The sequence below is a fragment of the Nerophis ophidion genome, linkage group LG17 (assembly GCF_033978795.1).
Source record: "Nerophis ophidion isolate RoL-2023_Sa linkage group LG17, RoL_Noph_v1.0, whole genome shotgun sequence".
Classification (NCBI taxonomy): Eukaryota; Metazoa; Chordata; class Actinopteri; order Syngnathiformes; family Syngnathidae; genus Nerophis; species Nerophis ophidion.
Window position 1 is genome coordinate 40,046,056 of NC_084627.1, and position 20,818 is coordinate 40,066,873.

Here is a 20,818-nt window from a genome sequence, read left to right on the forward strand (position 1 = left end):
CATTTACTAGGATAATTCTGGGAAATCCCTTATCTTTCTATTGAGTTGCTAGTGTTTAATGAGTTAAATAGTACCTGATAGTCGGAGGGGTGTGTTGACGCCAGTGTCTGAGGGAAGTCACGGCAGCTGCATGGACGGCGCAAGCTCCGTAGATCTCCGGTAAGAGGCGACTTTTTACCACAATTTTTTCACCCAAACCTGCCGGTTGACAAGTGGTCGGGGGTCCATGTTTGCTTGACCGCTCTGATCCATAGTAAAGCTTCACCTCCGGGAATTCTAAACAAGTAAACACTGTATGTTTGTGTGGCTAAAGCTTCCCACCTCCATCTTTTTACTTTGACTTCTCCATTATTAATTGAAGAGATTGCAAAAGATTCAGCAACACAGATGTCCAGAATACTGTGTAATTGCACGATGAAAAGAGACGACTTTTAGCCGCAAGTGGTGCTGCGCTAATATGTCCCCTCCAACTCGAGACGTCACGCGCACGCGTCATCATAAGCGTCATCATTCCGCAACGTTTTCAACAAGAAACTCTGCGGGAAATTTAAAATTGTAATTTAATAAACTAAACTGGCCGTATTGGCATGTGTTGCAATGTTAATATTTCATCATTGATATATAAACTATCAGACAGTGTGGTCGGTAGTAGTGGGTTTCATTAGGCCTTTAATAAAAAGTAAGGCACTTTGTGACTTTAATAATAAATATGGCAGTGCCATGTTGGCATTTTGGAAAACCTTGTTACATAGTTTAATGCATCCAGCAGGGCATCACAACAAAATTAGGCATAATGTGTATATATCGGTATCGGTTGATATCAGTATTGGTAAAAAAGCCATTATCGGACATTTCTACACAAAATATGAATACATAACTTTTGGAATGGAAATAGACAGGAATATATTGTAACTATATAGCAAGTATTTGTAGCATTATTATATATCCATGCTCTTATCTTTGAATGTGATGTATCACCTATAATAACCCATCAGATACTAAAGCAAAAAAAAAAGCTTACTACTAGCAAAAAATCGTACAAAACTAAAGTCTATTGAGAGATTTTTTTTCAAAGGCAAAAGGCCAAGGGCTCCCACTAATTCAACGTTCTGGTGAGTTTTTTCAGGTATTCATTTTTCATGCACTTATTTTCTATATATGTATTTATCCGCCACACATGGAAGGCTGGTCCCTGAAAATAATGCCTACATTAAAACGGTCCTGTTGCAAAAAAAGTTGGGGACCTGATTTAGATTCCTAGTGAATAATGAGAGGTTATATAATCATTTGTTTAAACTCACATTCCTGCATATTTCTGTTCTGTTAAATTTGTCTGCAATTGTTTGTTAATAAAAGAAAAAAGAACTCACACAAAATTATTTAGGGGGGCTTAGGACTATTCTAGGCAAAACAACACCAATGGTTATGCATGATTTCTTTGTACTTGCCTCTTGGAAATGTAAAAATAAAAATGTAAAACACATAATGCAGCTTTATTTGTACGAAAACATACACATTTTAAGCAATCAAGAGAGGTTTTTTAAAATATATACATTTGTACAACAACATTTTGTCGTTGTGGCAATGTTGTCCTCCTTGGACACAGTGTGTACCCACAGACTCTTGTGGTTTTCATCCAGGTTTACAGCAAATGGTCCACTCAGCCGTTCTCAGCACATAAACGTCACCAATAAAAAAAAACAGTAACCCGATAAAGTTTTTTTCAGGCCATTTTCTTCAGGTGGTAGCGCTTGTGAACGATGATTTTTATAGCGCAGTAGCAAGATTTCCGTGTCACGCATCACAGGACGGCTTGCTCAGGTTTCTCCGAACAAGGGAGCCACCTTTGAAAAAAAAAAGGTTAAAGTTGATCTCAATTGCTTCAAAAACTTGTTTCATTTCAAAAACTAAACTAACGAACAAGATCACAACACAGCAGATTTCAAGAGTGACAAAGCCTGAAACAAAAAGATCAAACTTGATTTCCTTTGCAAAGGAAGTTAAGCCTTGGGATACTCTTGTGTCATACAGCTTGCGGAACTCTGTCGGCTTATTGTTTCCATCAGAATTTGATTGATTGATACTTTTATTAGTAGATTGCACAGTTCAGTACATATTCCGTACAATTGACCACTAAATGGTAACACCCGAATAAGTTTTTCAACTTGTTTAAGTCGGGGTCCACGTTAATCAATTCATGGTTAATACACATCAATACATTTAAAACGAGTGTTGTACTTCGTGGGACTTCTTCTGGACGAAACAACACAATAAGCTGAAAAACAAAAATGTTTCTTTATAGCACACCGAAATATTAAGTAGCGTATTTTTCGGATTATAAATTGCTCCGGAATATACGTCGCACCGGCCGAAAATGCATAATAAAGAAGGGAAAAAATATATATACGCTCTGTTCAAATGATCCATTTTAATAGCTACGGCAGTTGCATATAGCATATAGCAGTTAGCATCCCATGACCCATTCATTATTTATAAATGGAAAATGTTTATACTTAACTGTTTATGACTGTCTAAATAAAGTTTTCAACATTATGAGAGCCCTATAAAAATGAATTAACACACAGTCATCTTTACCCTCTTTTAATCCAGTTGAATAATGATGCATGAGGCTGAACCAATCAGTGCCCACGATACTGCCGAGAAAAATCTGTCTGGTTTTAATCAATCCCCTTTATATCTTTAGCACTATTAACAACAAAACTGTTTCCAGAATGCTGTCCACAAAAACAAAACAAAACAATAAAAATTGGTTTAAATTCAAGCATGTAAAATAAAACAAGTAAAAACAAATCAATAAAATAAAACAATAAAAGACACAGAGGACCACAAGACTCACGCTAATTTAAAAGCCAGAAGATGAAAGTGGGTTTTAAAACATTCAACAGTGGGGGTCATTTTGATATGAAGGAGCAGAAAGTTTCAAAGTTCGGAACGGAGAAGGCTCTGTCTCCCCTAGTCTTGAGTCTTGTTTTAGGCCCCACAAGTTAAAAATGGCCCTCGTACCTCAACGCCTGAGCTGAAGCATAAATTTGGCTGAGGTCCGTGATGTACTTTGGGGCCAATCCATTCAAAGTTTTCAAAACAAACAGTAAAAATTTAAAATCAATCCTAAAACGAACAGCATGTCAATGCAGGGAGGCAAGATTTGAGGTGATGTGCTCCCTTTTTTAGTTCCCGATAAAAGTCGTGCCGCAGTACAAGTAATGAGTTACTATTTGGGGTGTAACGGTACACAAAAATGTCGGTTCGATAGGTACCTCGGTTTAGAGGTCATGGTTCGGTTCATTTTTGATACAGTAAGAAAACAACAAAATATTAATTTTTTGGTTATTTATTTACCAACAAATTTGTAAACAATGGCATAACATACATATATACACACAGGGTCCATTGCCAAGGTTAATGTGGTCAACATATATAAAGTAAAAACTAAATAAGATAATGCTCAGAATGGTTTCTTAACAAAACCTTTCTACATACAAAGAGCTTTTTTTGATTTATTGATTGAAACTTTTATTAGTAGATTGCACAGTACAGTACGTATTCCGTACAATTGACCTTGGATTGCAAACACCCCAATAGGTTTTTCAACTTGTTTAAGTCGGGGTCCACGTTCATCAACAGTAAACTGCCTCAAGTTGTTGCTCTTACTGCCAGGTTAGCCTGACTAACTTGGCAGTAAGAGGATATATGGGCTCATTGTTCTTCCACCATAGAAGTGGGTCAAAATCTAGTTTTTAATGTAACACAGCAACCCCCCGCGACCCCGAACGGATGGATGGATGGATAGTCTTAAATCTGCTATTAAAACATTTGATATTGCTTTAGACCTGCCTGACTCGCCGAGGAGAGGCTGCTTTAATGCGGTGGTGACGCTTCAAATGGGTTAGCATGTTTGACGTGTTGGCAGAAGCGCACCCTACTGCTGCTGAACAATGTCGGCAAACCTCCGTCCTCCATTGTTGTATTGCACCGCGCAGCCAAAGAGTTCCCAAACGGGAGACGTAAACAAGGCAGGAGGGTCTTCCAGCTCTGGCTTTTGCATGTTGTCCTAGCACGGTCGCTGCTAGCCTGCCGTGTGTTGTGCCTCGCTCTGCATTGTTTACACAACCTGCGGTGCGCTACCTAATATGTTCGTGTGGAAACTCGTTCGCAACACCTCTGAACCGAACCGAAACCCCCATACCGAAACGGTTCAATACAAATACACGTACCGTTACACCCCTAGTTACTACCCATCTCTGAGTATAAGTAACATTTCCAAACGCTTACTTTCTTTCAAGCCAAGAATAAAATATGAATATTACCTTTGAAGTGATCGCGGGTGAGGGAGAGGAAGATTCAGAGTGTCTCTGAAGAACTTGTAGGCTTTAGGACCATGAAGGTGTAAATTGTTGGCAAACTCTCTCTGTTCTGCTGAATACTGGTTTTGTGTCCTCTTTTTAAAAAACTCCAAAGGAAGACCTGAATGCAAATCTGACCAAGAGTCGGCGGTGTGAAACATTAATCCCATTATACGCAATATTTTCTTCTTACCGAAGTATTTTTGCATCTTGTCATACAGTTCCTCGTTCACAAGGTTCTTCTCGGTCAAAACAAGCAGGAGAGCGTTGATGGTGGCCTTTGCTCTCCTTTCTCGAACTTGTGCATTTCTCTTCTCCTTCTCCAGCACCAACACCCGAGCTACCGCCTCATTGAATCTCACCTTCAGAGCAGACGGGCAACTAGGCAACGAATAATTGTGCTCCTGCTTCAGGAAAAGATGACAAATGTGTAAGTTAATAGTCCATATACATCATTCAGTAATTAATACTTTCACTTTGTTGCCATCATCAAGTTCAAATACTCACAAGGTCAACATTAGGCTGATGTTTATTTTCAATAACAGGCTGAGAAATATTTAATAGAAGACTCTCCTCGGCCTTCTTTGATGTGATTGTGCTCCTTTTGGCTTTAGGCTGAGGAACGTAAATAGAAGACACATCTTTATTTATTGATACCACAATGATGTACTGTATATTTATATTTTTTAATAAAATAACATTATATTGTAAGAACCCATTTAAATCAATCAGTTATTCATCGAACTGTCATCCCGAGAATAAAAATCAATTTCACTGCATCGCTCGCTCACTCTCGTTCAATCACTCACTCATTTACTAGATCACTCACTTGCTGATTCACTGACTCACTCAGGAGTGACAATTCTCGACTCTAATTCAAAACTAGTTCTCACTCGCTACTTGCTTATTCAATATTCACTCACTCAGGCGTGACCAAAAAAGAATGATACATAAGTCTACACCAAAGTGATATTTTGTAGATTTTCCACAGAGTACGTACACACACAAAAAGAAGTGTTTGCATTTTGAACATCAATTATTCAAGACTAAAATACCTTTTCACTGGTACACACTAGTAATGGTAGACACTCCTTGGGTTTCCTTGAGATTGTTGCGGTCCTTTTCCCTTTAGACTAAAGAAAAAAAAACATATTTAGATTGATCTTTGGTACCGTATTTTTCGGGTTACAGTATAAGTTGCTCCGGTATATGTCGCACCAGCCGAAAATGCATAACAAAGAAGGAAAAAACATATATAAATCGCACTGGAGTATAAGTCGCATTTTTGGGGGAAATTTATTTGATAAAATCCAACACCAAGAAAAGACATTTGAAAGACAATTTAAAATAAATAAGTGTACGTTGAATAAGTGTACGTTATATGAGGCATAAATAACCAACTGAGAAGGTGCCTGGTATGTTAACATAACATATTATGGTAAGAGTCATTCAAATAACTATAACATATAGAACATGTTATACGTTTACCAAACAATCTGTCACTCCTAATCGATAAATCCGATTAAATCTTCTTACTTGATGTCGCTTCTAAACAACTTTGCCAACTCCAAAGGTATGCGCCGCTGCATATTTCACTACGTCCAGCTTGTAGTCTGCAGTACATGATTTCCTTTTCGGTGCCATTTTTGTTCAGACCTTCTCAGTTTTTATAAGTTACCGCCAACGTTGAAATGATCCATTTTAATAGCTACAGCAGTAGCATATAGCAGTTAGCATCCCATGACCCACAATGCACTTCTCCCATGACCCTCCCCTGCCGAATTCTTATTGGTTGACGTGTGTCTGACGGTTGCTGACATTTTCTTCGTCTCTTCCGCGTATGAGATAAATAATATTATTTAATATTTTACGGTAATGTGTAATAATTTCACACATAAGTCGCTCCAGAGTATATGTCGCACCCACGGCCAAACTATGAAAAAAACTGCGACTTATAATCCGAAAAATACGGTATATAAAATAAATACAGAGAATATAGCATCGCACAGTATGAATAACTATTTTCAGACACTTACACATGATTCACGTACAAAGGGCATTAAAATATTATTAATATACAAACAAAAAAAAAGAGTGCATTGGGTCACAGATGTTTGTTCATCTTTAAAGGGGAAACACACTTTTTGGGGAATTTTTTCTATCACTCTCTCACAATCCCTATGAAAGACACACATTTTTTTTTACGCATTCAAATCCGTAAAATAAAACATGTAAAAGGTGGTTAACCATGAAGCCAATGGAATTAATCTATTGCACCCTTAAGTCCCTGTTAAAAAATCAAAAAATCTCCACTAATACTCCATTTACATTTCGTGACCTGAATATTAACCAAGTATTTGCGATATTGTTATCATAAGCGTTAACGTCAAGGAACTGCTTTTAGCGGCACCTTGATCACAGAAAGGTAACTAGCCTATGCAGCTATTGACATACAGAGCCGGTGAGCTGCCACATCGTCTCTGAGTCGGTAAAACATTGTGCTAGACTATAAATAATGCCTCCGACTGCATGCTAGAAGGTGGCGGCCATAAACTGAGGAGTTGGTTCACTTTGACATTCAACTTAGACCCTGAGATGACATGAAATAATGCTTTGTTTTTTTTTGTTTTACCTGCATAAAGACTATGATTAATTCTTCATCCAGATGGGATGATATCCGCATCCCAGTGAGAGCAGACATTGTACAGTAAGTGTTTGTTTCATTGTGTTTGTACCGTAAATTCCGGACTAAAAGCCTTTTTTCAAACGCTTTGAAACTAGAGAACGTCCGATAATGGCTTTTTTACCGATATCCAATATTCCGATATTGTCCAACTCCTAATTACCGATCCCGATATCAACCGATACCAATACATACAGTTGTGGAATTAACACATTATTATGCCTAATTTTGTTGTGATGTCCCGCTGGATGCATTAAACAATGTAATGTGGGTCCCTGGTTCAAATCCCACCTAGTACCAACTTCGTCACGTCCGTTGTGTCCTGAGCAAGACACTTCACCCTTGCTCCTGATGGGTGCTGGTTGGCGCCTTGCATGGCAGCTCCCTCCATCAGTGTGTGAATGCGTGTGTGAATGGGTAAATGTGGAAGTAATGTCAAAGCGCTTTGAGTACCATGAAGGTAGAAAAGCGCTATACAAGTACAACCCATTTATCATTTATAATGTAGTTGGCATTTTTTTCCATAACTTGAGTTGATTTATTTTGGAAAACCTAGTTACATTGTTTAATGCGAGGGTCCCCAAACTACGGCCTGCGGGCCGGATCCGGCCCACCAGCCTCCAAAATCCAGCCCACGGGATTTTGTCCCAAATTAAAAAAATGTTTAACTTGGACAATCATATTGTCAAAAAATGCATTTTACCATCGATAACGTGACATAATCGTGCTTGGACTACATATACATATATATATATATATATATATATATATATATATATATATATATATATATATATATATATATATACACACACACACACACACAGCCCGGACCCCGACCAATTTTTTTTTTAACTCTATGCGGCCCCCCGAGTCAAAAAGTTTGGGCACCCCTGGTTTAATGCATCCAGCAGGGCATTAAAACAAAATTAGGCATAATAATGTGTTAATTCCTGTGATGAAGTGGTGACTTGTCCAGGGTGTACCCCGCCTTCCGCCCGATTATAGATGAGATAGGCACCAGCACTCCCGCGACCCCAAAGGGAATAAGCGGTAAAAAAAGGATGTGTTAATTCCACGACTGTATATATCGTATCGGTTGATATCGGAATTGGTAATTAAGAGTTGGACAATATCGTAATATCGGATTCGGGCAAAAAAGCCATTATCGGACATCTCTAGTTTTCAACAATATTGTTACAATATTTCAATATTTCTTTTCAATTAATGCCCTTAAATTTGGTTAAAATGAGCTCTTCAGACACAAAGAAGGACACATTTAGATTAAGTAAGGTTATGAATATTCTCGCTTTATTTTATTACACCATTGCCTATGCAGTTGATTATTGTATTATTTTTTTTACTGACATATTGATGTATAATTTGCTTTGAGATAATAAGTCATGGTAAAAAGCAGTTATTTATTATATAAATGCTAGAAATATGCGGTTGCATAATTAGATACTATTAAAGTTTAAAAGGTATGCAATTGCATGAAGTAGTTTTTTTTTTTTTTTGCCAAAATTAAAAGAAAAAAGATATGGCGAGCCAGATCTGGCCCCCCGGGTTGTGAGTTTGACACCCAACTTGGCGTAACACTACGAGCGTAGCACTACTTCTGAAGCAGAATGAGTAGATACACGGTTATAAACACGCCATACTGTAGAAGCCCACTCAACAAGCCAAATGTTGCATTTTATTATTACATTACGTCATTAAACTACAATACCTGAGCGTGTTATTCTCAGTACATTCAATGGATCACAACTGGATTGTTCAGTCTGTCTAAGATGTTTCACTCCTTACAAGAGCAGACTTCATCAGTTCATGCTAAATTAGTCAGATGTTGGCCGAGTGCTGGGTGCCAAGACCCAAATTATTTATCCTCTAAAAAGAGGTGACATGCCCAGACAAGAATGGTTTTGGTCTTTTGTTGTGTAAAAACACCTGTTAATGATAAATCATTACATAAACCAATATTTAAGTCATATAAATCAATATATAAATCATTATATAATTAAAGAGCATATGCCATGTTAAAAATGATTCTGAGTTTCCCAGATAGATATGAAACATATGAAATAACAATGGTATTGCATCTGTCGTCTGTCTACATTTCTTTTTGTATAATATTCCTTAACTACAAGTCCATATTACTCATTTGAAAACATATTACATTTTTGAAAATGTTCTACCTGCACTACTTGAAAGTAAGAGAAAAAGTGTAAGTTGTAATGAAAATCAAAATCAAAAAGTGGATTTACTTTTTCACAAGGAAGCGAGAAGTTAAAGACTGATGGAATAACTCCTTGTCTGATCCGACATAACCCTCCAGTCTTGTCAAAGTCCTCTGGATTAAAATGTTTGCTGCACAACACAGTCTGCTCTTTAGCAGCGAAACTCTTTCTCCTCACAGCCACTTCCCACTTTCTTCTCATGTCATCGTCTTTGGGAAACCTACAAAGAGTATGACAAGTAGACAGAATTCAATTCATTTGCACACAAACTCTTTTAAAAATAAATTATAAACCATATTTTCTTATTTTTAGCCCCTCTGTAGTACTGAAACCTACAGAGAGTACGACAATTACAAAAAAAAAGTCCGTAAAAACTTATCTATAAAGAAATGATGGATAAACAACCTAATAAGATAATACAATGGAGACCAAATGTATTTAAATTGATAAGTATAACCTTGTTAATATAATGTCATTATTTTCAAAGCAATACTTAAGAATTGCATGTAAACCCAGTATTTATAAAAACTGAGTGCTTCATGGAAAAACACTTAGTATGAAGTACTTGTAAAAAGTCTGACTCCAACAGCACTTGGGACTATTTGACATCACTTGCATGACTGTACACAACATTAGAGAAGTTTGTTGTATTAGGAGGAAGAACATCAGCGGTAATCTGGATACATAAGGACCGAGATTTAGGATTGCCACAAGTTAAAACAAACACACACACAACAAAACAATAGTGCATATGTTGGTGAAATGTGCCACCATCTCCTGGCCATTATGTTCCACAAAACATTGACAACATTATTCTTTTAAAATTCCAGTTTGAGATCTGAGCAACAGGTTTCCGTAGTTAGTCAGCACACAGTGTTGTTGAACAGACTCGCCTAGGAGTACATAGTTAACATCAATATCCCTTTTGACAGAGTTTGGTGGATATATGTCTATAGATAAAAATACATTTGATGTTTTATGTTATTTGTTTTTGTTAAAATCCTATTTGTTTGTGCAAGTTTAAAACCATCACAATGCAAATTTTCATTAGCCTGTCAAAGGGATCTTCCATTGTATGTTCGCATTGAACTAGTGCAGGGGTCAGCAACCAGCAGCTCTCCAGCCGCATGTGGCTCTATAGCATTTTAAAAAAAGGACTGAAAATGGAATAGGATGGGGGAAAAATATTTTTTTGTTTTAGTATGTTTTTTGTTTGAGGACAAACGGGACACAAACCTTCCCAATTATAAGAAAGCCCACTGTTTAATGTTTGTGTGTATGCTTCACTGATGACAGTATTTGGTGAACATTGTTTTGTCCGACTAATTTCGGCGGTTCTTGAACTCACCATAGTGTGGACTGTGACGCAACAATTTTTCTACATGGAAAATCTTCCACTTCTTCTTTCTCATCTTGTCCACCAAATATTTTATACTGTGCGTAAAATGCACAAAAGGTGCGGTTTTGTTGATATTATTGACTTGTTGGAGCGCTAATCAGCCATATTTGGTCACTGTATGACTGCAAACTAATCCATGCTAACATGCTATTTAGGCTGGCTGTATGTAAATATTGAATCATTATGCCTCATCTGTAACTATATTTCAGCTCATTTAATATCCTACACTTTTATCCTTTTTGTATATAATTTAGTTTTGCATGTTTCATGACAGGGCTTCACGGTGGAAGAGGGGTTAGTGTGTCTGCCTCACAATACGAAGGTCCTGAGTAGTCAGGGTTCAATCCCGGGCTCGGGATCTTTCTGTGTGGAGTTTGCATATTCTCCCCTTGAACGCGTGGGTTCCCTCCGGGTACTCCGGCTTCCTCCCACTTCCAAAGACATGCACCTGGGGATAGGTTGATTGGCAACACTAAATTGGCCCTAGTGTGTGAATGTGAGTGTGAATGTTTTCTGTCTATCTGTGTTGGCCCTGCGATGTACGCTGCCTTCCGCCCGATTGTAGCTGAGATAGGCACCAGCGCCTCCCGTGACCCCAAAGGGCATACGTGGTAGAAAATGGAAGGATGGATGTTTCATGACACATTATCTGTATGTAATATTGGCTGCATTTCTGATATTTGTTTGTGTGCCATGTTGTTCCAGACCACAGCAAACGTTACCTAGCTTGCCAAAGATTGTAATAAATAACAAATATTTTCTTCTTCTTTCGCAACAGAAAATAATTGAGAAGCACTGTTTGATCGTGATGAAAAAAGCAACAAAAATTAAATAAAAAAAAATGCAGAGAAACGATTCAATGTAACAATGAACATATTTTAATACTAATAAAAATTTTATATTTTTTATTTTATGTACATGTAAAATAATAAAATAAAGTTGCTAATTTTGCAAAAAAAATCTGGGAAACACAGGAGGCTTTATCTGCACTATTAGTACTAGTGGCAGTAAGTACACAAGCTACTACTACTACTACAGTATTTACATGACCTAACATAACTAACCCATTGGGGAAATCAATCCATCCATCCATCCATCCATTTTCTACCGCTTGTCCCCTTTGAGGTTGTGGGGGGTTCTGGGGCCTATCTCAGCTGCATTCGGACGGAAGGCGGGGTCCACCATACTCAAATGAAATTTGGAGATGCCCTATAAAAATACATTTAAAGCAGGGGTCACCAACCTTTTTGAAACCAAGAGCTACTTCTTGGGTACTGATTAATGTAAAGGGCTACCAGTTTGATACACACTTAAATAAATTGCCACAAATAGCCAATTTGCTCAATTTACCTTTAAGTTATTATTAATAATATTTATCTTTGTGGAAACACTGATCATCTTAATGATTTCTCACAATAAATATATATATTTTTATGACATGTTTTAAATAGGTTAAAATCCAATCTGCACTTTGTTAGAATATATAACAAATTCGACAAAGCTATATTTCTAACAAAGACAAATCATTATTTCTTCTAGATTTTCCAGATGAAAAATTTTAAAAGAAATTCAAAAGACTTTGAAATAAGATTTAAATTTCATTCTACAGATTTTCTAAATTTGCCAGAATAATTTTTTTGAATTTTAATCATAAGTTTAAAGAAATATTTCACAAATATTCTTTGTCAAAAAACAGAAGCTAAAATGAAGAATTAAATTAAAATGTATTTCTTATTCTTTACAATAAATGGGTTGTACTTGTATAGCGCTTTTTTACCTTCAAGGTACTCAAAGCGCTTTGACACTACTTCCACATTTACCCATTCACACACACATTCACACACTGATGGAGGGAGCTGCCATGCAAGGCGCCAACCAGCACCCATCAGGAGCAAGGGTGAAGTGTCTTGCTCAGGACACAACGGACGTGACGAGGTTGGTACTAGGTGGGATTTGAACCAGGGACCCTCGGGTTGCGCACGGCCACTCTCCCACTGCGCCACGCCGTCCCAATAATAAAATAAATTTACTTGAACATTGATTTAAATTGTCAGGAAAGAAGAGGTAGGAATTTAAAAGGTAAAAAGGTATATGTGTTTAAAAATCCTAAAATCATTTTTAAGGTTGTATTTTTTCTCTAAAATTGTCTTTCTGAAAGTTATAAGAAGCAAAGTTAAAAGAATAAATGAATTTATCTAAACAAGTGAAGACCAAGTCTTTAAAATATTTTCTTGGATTTTCAAATTCTATTTGAGTTTTGTGTCTCTTAGAACTAAAAATGTCAAGCAAAGCGAGACCAGCTTGCTAGTAAATAAATAACATTTAAAAAATAGAGGCAGCTCACTGGTATGTGCTGCTATTTGAGCTATTTTTAGAACAGGCCAGCGGGCAACTCATTTGGTTCTTACGGGCTACCTGGTGCCCGCGGGCACCGCGTTGGTGACCCCTGATTTAAAAGTATACCACCTCTGCATGCATAGAAAATCGTTGTATTACGAAATTCAACAATCCACCTATCCATTTTCTACCTGTCCCAGCTGCACATGTGTGGAAGGCGGGGTTCACCCTGGACAAGTCGCCCACAACAGTGGTTCTCAACCTTTTTTCAGTGATGTACCCCCTGTGAACATTTTTTTAATTCAAGCACCCCCTAATCAGAGCAAAGCATTTTTGGTTGAAAAAAAGAGATAAAGAAGTAAAATACAGCACTATGTTATCAGTTTCTGATTTATTAAATTGTATAACAGTGCAAAATATTGCTCATTTGTAGTGGTCTTTCTTGAACTATTTGGAAAAAAAGATATAAAAATTACTAAAAACTTGTTGAAAAATAAACAAGTGATTCAATTATAAATAATGATTTCTACACATAGAAGTAATCATCAACTTAAAGTGCCCTCTTTGGGGATTGTAATAGAGATCCATCTGGATTCATGAACTTAATTCTAAACATTTATTCACAAAAAAAAATAAAAATCTTTAACATTAATATTTATGGAACATGTCCACAAAAAAATGTAGCTGTCAACACTGAATATTGCATTGTTGCATTTCTTTTCACAGTTTATGAACTTACATTCATATTTTGTTGAAGTATCTATCAATCAATCAATGTTTATTTATATAGCCCTAAATCACTAGTGTCTCAAAGGGCTGCACAAACCACAACAACATCTTCGGTAGAGCCCACATAAGGGCAAGGAAAAACTCACCCCATTGGGACGTCGGTGACAGTGACAATGATGACTATGAGAAACCTTGGAGAGGACTGCATAAGTATTATTCAATAAACATATTTATAAAGGATTTTTGAATTGTTGCTATATTTAGAATATTTTAAAAAAATCTCACGTTCCCCCTTGGCATACCTTCAAGTACCCCATTTGAGAACAACTGACCTACAATATTATCGGTGTGATAAATTTAAATGGTGCAAAACGTGACTCTAAAATGAAATGAAAAAAATAATGTAGTATCTGCCTATAAGAAAATGATAGCTCCTACTTCAAGTCTCGCGAGACAAATATTGAATATCACTAGTTTAATTAGCAAATCCGGTCGGCTTTAACAAAAATATTTCTTAAAAACGTTTCAATGATGTAAACAGTACAGATATTACCAAAAACAAATAGATGTATCCTTATTGTTTCCTTTACTACGGCCGCAAGTACTTTTAATACTGGGACGGTTTATAAAGTTTATTAAAACAAATATTACTCGTCTATATGGTCGGGAAGCTGCTAGCTGGTTAGCACAAATCCTGAAGCTCTCAACATGACTTAAAGACGAAAAAGAGCCACCAACTATTCTTACCTGTGAAAAGTTATTCCCAGTTTTTTCGATTCCGCCGTGCGACGTACTTTACAGCCGTAAGCAGCACAATGTGCAGGCATCCTGCTTCTTCTTCTTCTTGACTTTTTACTTTGCCCCAACTAGCTTAGCATCGCCTTTTTGCACGTAGCTGAAAAAGCCTCGACTTCCGCCTCCTCTTCTTCTTCTGCTATTATTTGTTCTTCTTCTACGATCCTCGATGACGTCATACTGCTGTCATCTTGCGGCGGTATTCAATAGGACAGTGGTTCTCACCCTTTTTTCAGTGATGTACCCCCTGTGAACATTTTTTTAAATTCAAGTACCCCCTAATCAGAGCAAAGTTCAAACTTTGGGTTTTTATACTCATTGGGGTCCAAAGAGCCCAAATTCCCAAGATTAAAAAAAATGCATGCCACACCAGAGATTGGGTCTTGGAAGGCTATTATATAAAAATGCTACCAATTTTCGAGTGACGTGCATTTAGGTAAAACATTTAAAAAGTGTTCCTGAAAAACATTCTGACAATGAAATTGGCTTTGTGTCTAAATATTGTTTTTTTTAAGTTTATTTAAAATATGCAAGCGAGTGATAACCTGTGATGAAGCATTATTAATCCAAAGTCAACAGTATGAATAATCTAATTTAAAAAGTTAATCATTTGACAAAGCTAGTAATTGTATAGCCCAATACCAATATATATCACAATATATTGTTTTTTTTCAAAAAACAAAACACCAAAAAAAGTACATATACACACACACCTGAAATGAATGTTGATTCTCAAATATTTTCTCATTTTATTCCTAAAACACATTCTTCATATACAAAAAGGACAAGACAAATACCAAAAAAAACATACATTTTTGGTTTTAGACAGTTTATACCACATTTAGGTTTTGAAAGGGGAACTGCACTTATTATTTCAGAATCGTTCGCAATCATTATGAGAGACAAGAAGACATAATAAATATAAAAAAAACAGTGCAGGTCCTCTTTAACCTTTGTGACCCGGATGTTCAACTTTTCCACTAGAGTGGCCCAGGTGGTAGAGAACCATTTGTTTGGTTGTTTTTTTAATCCAAACAAACAAAGTTCCTTTAATGTGCACCAATTTTCGGGTTTTGTTGGTTTAGCTTACATTGTGCTTTCTGTCTCTGCTACATTGTTGATTTACATGCTCCTGCAGTAAAGTTTTTTTCAAGAGACGTAAAAAAGTAACGTCATTGCGGCAGAAATAAACTATCGGCCACCTGACTGATACAGTAACTCTTCTGAGGAAGACAGTTGAAAAATGTCAAAGTAAAATAGTCCAACGATCGTATCAAAATCTGATCTGACTGGAAGAAACTGCAGAGTATATTTAACATGAAGACATAATGAACCTTTTTGAGTTTTAAGCACTAAAAGCAGCTAAAAAATAATTTTAATGAGGAGTACCTATTACATTTGAACTGATACAGTACCAAATCCTGTTACATGGGAACTGATACCAGTTCTCAATTGTACCAATGTTTGGTGTGTGTTCATGGGCTGATAAATGTCAATTTGTTTCAAAATAAAAGTATTTTTTTTATTTAATATTCAACGATGAGCTGATTATTATTGTGTAGTCCAATTTTTTACATTTTTTAGTACACTTCTGAGTATCTTTAGCAAGTGCGCATTCATTTCAGTTTGTCCTAGGTGTGTTGCCGTAGTCTGAATGTAGTCTTTGTCACTAAGTTAAATCTGCCAGTCTTGTCTTTTGTTGAGTCCAACAAAGTGATTATATTATATATATTGTACTTATCACAAACCAGCTGTTTAATTGTAACATACAACTTAGTTGTACTTTCCATTACCAGATTTGGAGGAGTTGAAATTGCCATGTAAAATTACTAATGCTAATCAGTAGCATGTATAATAGCACATCCAATGTAAATTAGCATAGACTCATGTCTTTTTAAGAGTGGAGCCTTACTATTGAGTGCTTGCTATCAGGCATACTTGCTTTGTTGGAATGGAAAATTACATTACCTCAAGACAGTCTGCTATGAATGTCATTGTTGTCTACAACTAGACATAACGACCATGCAACAAAAGGTATGGTACCATTTGATTTTACATGAATTGAACTTGGTCAGCACCTCCAAAAGTATTGAATTCAGTACACATCCCTACGTTTGTGTGTATTCTCATGTGCGACAGCAATGTTGCATTAACAGAGAATTGTTTACCACAAACCGGACAACCAAAAGGTTTTTCTACAATGTGTGTTCTCATATGTGATTCCATGTTCGTTATTTCAGAGAACCTCATACCACAAACTGAACAATTTGGAGGTTTTTCTCCTGTGTGTGTTCTCATGTGTGACACCATGTTCGTTTTCCCTGAGAATCTTTTACCACAAACTGGACAACGAAAGGGTTTTTCGCCTGTGTGTGTTCTCATGTGTGTAACCATATTTGACTTTTGAGTGTACCGCTCCCCACAAATTAAACAGCTAAAAGGTTTTTCTCCTGTGTGTGTTCGCATGTGTGACAGCATATTTGCTTTGTGAGAGAATCTTTTACTGCAAAATGAGCAACTGAAGGGTTTTTCTCCAGTGTGTATCCTCATGTGTGATAGCATGTTTGATTTTTGGGAGAATCTTTCACTGCAAACTGAACAGCAAAAAGGCTTTTCACCTGTGTGTGTCAGCATGTGTTGAGCCAATTGAGGCTTTTTACAAAAGGTTTTAGGACAAACGGAGCATACGAAGGGTTTTTCTCCTGTGTGCGTTCTCATGTGTGATAACATATTAGCCTTATGAGAGAACTGTCTACTACAAACCGAGCATCTAAAAGGTTTTTCTCCTGTGTGTGTCCGCATGTGTCGAGTAAAATAACTCTCAGAGCTAAATCTTTTGCCACAAACTGAACAGGTCAGACATTCTTTACCTGTCTTTTGTTTTAAGAGTTCAGGTTGTTTGCTGTCCATGTGAGTCCTCGTACCGGCTTCATAGTCTGGATCGCTGCTCAAAAGTCCCTGGGTGTCGCACCGGTCTTCACTGTCAAGAATGTGTAACATTGTGTCGTCACTGTCTGATAGTGGAGCTAAGAAGTTGTGGATTTGTGGTTTGTTTTCTTGGTCTTCAGACTTCACAGAGACAGCAGTCAGTGGCAACTTAGGGACAAAAGCCTCCTCCGACCCAAGAAGACACTCTTCCTCCTGGGCGATACAGAGTTCATCCTCTTTTTTAATGTTGGGAGGCTGTAAAGCCTCCGGCAGCTCAGGTGGACATTCTTCTTGACAACCAATCAGCTCATGGAATTCTGCAGGACACAGACCAGAATCACTATGGCAGTTAATTTGAGTTAAGATAACGTTGTCTTGTTTGAGGCCACAATAATTGGGGCATAACACCGAACCAGTTGCCTTTTCCGGTTGTAACTCTCAAAATAAATACATTTTTTTTTCAAACTCTAAATGTGATAATACACATATTAAACTACTCAAAATGTGTATTACCCCATTCGAGCAAGTTTTTTTTCATTTTGTACAATGTTTCTAAACTGAAGATGGCTCATTGGAATAACAGGCGTACGTTTTTAACATAGAATTTGCACAAATATGAAATATAACCACATGGAACTGATACTCATAGCATGTTGACAAGTGACTGATTCAGCTACATATATTTTTCAATAAACATCTTAGGTAACAAGACTGTGCTGAGAGTCCAAGCAACACCCCAGTTAAAATATACAACACAATAATTTTTTGTCCATCCCCTGACCAACAGAATATCTGAATGAATCAACTTCATGTGAATAATGTTATTTTTACAATGTTCAAGGTAGTTAACATTATCTTTGAAATCCTATTTAACAACTATGCAATCAGATCAATGTGCAGGACATTTTGCTGAAGAAAAAACATGTTCAGTTAATTTCATGGTGCATTCCTAAATTTGACTTCCTGGAGATACAAATGGCACTGATCCGGTGGAATGGGCCAACTACGAAACCAGTGTAGTTGGCACGTTGTGTAAATTGTAAGTAAAAACAGAATACAATGATTTCCAAATCCTTTTCAACGTATATTCAATTGAATAAACGGCAAAGACAAGATACTTAACGTTTGAACTGGAAAACTTTATGTTTTGCAAATGTGAGCTCATTTGGAATTTGATGCCTGCAACATCTTTCAAAAAAACTTGGCACAAGTGGCAAAAAGGACTGAGAAAGTTGAAGAAAGCTCATCAAACACTTATTAGGGGAACGGGCTAATTGGGAACAGGTGGGTGCCATGATCGGGTATAAAAGTAGCTTCTCTGAAATATTCAGTCATTCACAAACAAGGATGGGGCAAAGGTCTTCACTTTGTGAATAAATGCATGAGCAAATTGTTGAACAGTTTAAGAACATTTCTCAACGAGGTATTGCAAGGAATTTAGAGATTTCACCATCTACGGTCCGTAATATCATCAAAAGGTTCAGTACTGCATCAGAAAGCGACATCAGTGTGTAAAGGATATCACCATGTGGGCTCATTTACACTCCGGAAAACCACCGTCAGTAACTACAGTTGGTCGCTACATCTGTAAGTACAAATTAAAACTCTACTATGCAAAGCGAAAGCCATTTATCAACAACACCCAGAAACATCGCTGTCTTCTCTGGGCTTGAGCTTATCTAAGATGCACCAATGCAAAGTGTAAAAGTGTTCTGTGGTCTGACGAGTCAACATTTTAAATTTTTTTGGAAGATGTGGACGTGGTGTCCTCCGGACCAAAGAGAAAAAGAACCATCCGGACAGTTATAGGCGCCAAGTTCAAAAGCTAGCATCTGTGATGGTATGGGGGTAAATTAGTGCCCAAGGCATGGGTAACTTACACATCTATGAAGGCACTGTTAATGCTGAAAGGTACATACAGGTTTTGGAGCAACATATGTTGCCACCCAAGCAACGTTATCATGGACGCCCCTGCTTATTTCAGCAAGACAATGCCACGTGTTACAACAGCGTGGCTTAATAGTAAAAGAGTGCGGGTACTAGACAGGCCTGCCTGTAGTCCAGGACCTGTCTCCCATGGAAAATGTGTGGCACATTATACGACAGCGGAGACCCCGGACTATTGAACGACTGAAGCTCTACATAAAACAAGAATGGTAAAGATTTCCACTTTCCAAGCTTCAACAATTAGTTTCCTCAGTTCCCAAACATTTATTGAGTGTTAAAAGAAAAGGTGATGTAACACAGTGGTGAACATGCCCTTTCCCAATTACTTTGGCACGTGTTGCTGCCATTAAATTCTAAGTTAAGTATTATTTGCGAAAAAAATAAATTTTATGCGTTTGAACATCATATATAATGTCTTTGTAGAACATTCAATTGAATATGGGTTGAAAAGGATTTGCAAATCATTGTATTCCGTTTATATTTACATCTAACACAATTTCCCAACTCATATGGAAACGGGGTTTGTACTTCTAAGAAGAGAAATACTAATTAGGATGAGAGAAGACGTTTTTGTTAATGTTGTCTCCCAGGTTCTGTGTATAAATATAGAAAAGATGCAGTAAAATATGAAGTAGAAAGCTGGTAAACATTGAACAACACACCTTCAACATGTGTTGCAACTGGAGTGTTGCAAACAGCTTCCTGTTGTTGTCGATGTCGCTCGTTCGCCTCTCTCGTTCGAGAAAGTTCCTCCTCGTACGACACAATGGTTCCTTGGAACAGCCTGAATATTTCATCAGCTGCCGATATCAGCCTCTCTCTTATCAACTCTTGCAACATTCTCAAAGTTCATGCGGCGGGAAACAAGATACTCTTTTCGGAAGGTCAGCAGTTTTCTTCTTCGTTGGAGGTTTTACTGCAGCGAGGCACCCACTACGTCACAGTGCTGCCACCTTGCGGCGATGTTAAAATCGACTCAAGCTGTCGGAAGAAAGGATTATGTTTCCTTGTAGTTGTGGCACAAAGACATATTTAATCACGAACAAAGACTGTTTTAGGCAATTCTAACATCAAATGTGACACATTTAGAGACGTGCAAGTCATAAAAGAGTCGTACAAACCTGCTTTTTTTACTGAATTGAGACTCACGGTTACTTGTCTCTTTTCACGTTGTTAACTTACCTGCTATTGGTGCTCCTAACAATATATTGTGGTTGCACACGGACCGAAAATGACGCTTGTATTAAATACAAGCAGTTTCTTCTTTTAAGTTGTGTTTTAAAACCACGGAGTCAATCCACGCCAAGAAAGAGAGTATGTTATTCCAAGATAAAGATGGCGGGGCTCAAAACCGCCTTGTCAATATCTCGCCACTGCCCGATTCTTTGGCGCATGCGCG

General features: G+C 37.3%; 2 protein-coding genes across 7 annotated transcripts; both read right to left on the reverse strand.

The window, feature by feature from the left end:
• Positions 1-1,474: 1,474 nt before the first annotated feature.
• LOC133536429 (THAP domain-containing protein 2-like) lies at positions 1,475-14,690 on the reverse strand. 4 transcript variants are annotated; one of them, XM_061876934.1, is made up of 8 exons: positions 14,497-14,641; positions 11,792-11,892; positions 9,312-9,504; positions 5,420-5,497; positions 4,872-4,979; positions 4,558-4,771; positions 4,329-4,497; positions 1,475-1,844 (listed from the first exon to the last, which is right to left on the reverse strand). In XM_061876934.1, exons 2-8 carry the CDS (start codon positions 11,866-11,868, stop codon positions 1,802-1,804), a joined length of 882 nt encoding a protein of 293 aa, XP_061732918.1. In that variant the 5' UTR covers positions 11,869-11,892; positions 14,497-14,641; the 3' UTR covers positions 1,475-1,801. The 4 variants fall into 4 exon arrangements, with proteins under 4 accessions (XP_061732918.1, XP_061732917.1, XP_061732916.1 ...); XM_061876933.1 differs by lacking the exon at positions 11,792-11,892 and having other exon boundaries at positions 4,558-4,768; positions 14,497-14,690; XM_061876932.1 differs by lacking the exon at positions 11,792-11,892 and having other exon boundaries at positions 14,497-14,689.
• A 577-nt stretch (positions 14,691-15,267) lies between these two features.
• LOC133536430 (zinc finger protein OZF-like) lies at positions 15,268-20,818 on the reverse strand. 3 transcript variants are annotated; one of them, XM_061876938.1, is made up of 3 exons: positions 20,602-20,818; positions 20,082-20,400; positions 15,268-17,789 (listed from the first exon to the last, which is right to left on the reverse strand). In XM_061876938.1, the coding sequence occupies exons 2-3, from the start codon at positions 20,257-20,259 to the stop codon at positions 16,597-16,599; spliced, it is 1,371 nt and encodes a 456-aa protein (XP_061732922.1). In that variant the 5' UTR covers positions 20,260-20,400; positions 20,602-20,818; the 3' UTR covers positions 15,268-16,596. The 3 variants fall into 3 exon arrangements, with proteins under 3 accessions (XP_061732922.1, XP_061732923.1, XP_061732921.1); XM_061876939.1 differs by having other exon boundaries at positions 20,541-20,818; XM_061876937.1 differs by having other exon boundaries at positions 20,082-20,818.

Coding starts and splice junctions, on each gene's coding strand:
- LOC133536429 (XM_061876932.1), bottom strand. CDS start 14,576: ATGCCTGCACATTGTGCTGCTTACGGCTGTAAAGTACGTCGCACGGCG. Junction 5,498..9,311: donor TCTCGCTTCCTTGTGAAAAA/GTAAATCCACTT, acceptor TTTTTTCTTTAG/TCTAAAGGGAAAAGGACCGC. Junction 4,772..4,871: donor ATCAGCCTAATGTTGACCTT/GTGAGTATTTGA, acceptor CTTTTCCTGAAG/CAGGAGCACAATTATTCGTT.
- LOC133536430 (XM_061876938.1), bottom strand. CDS start 20,259: ATGTTGCAAGAGTTGATAAGAGAGAGGCTGATATCGGCAGCTGATGAA. Junction 17,790..20,081: donor AGTTGCAACACATGTTGAAG/GTGTGTTGTTCA, acceptor TGTGTCCTGCAG/AATTCCATGAGCTGATTGGT.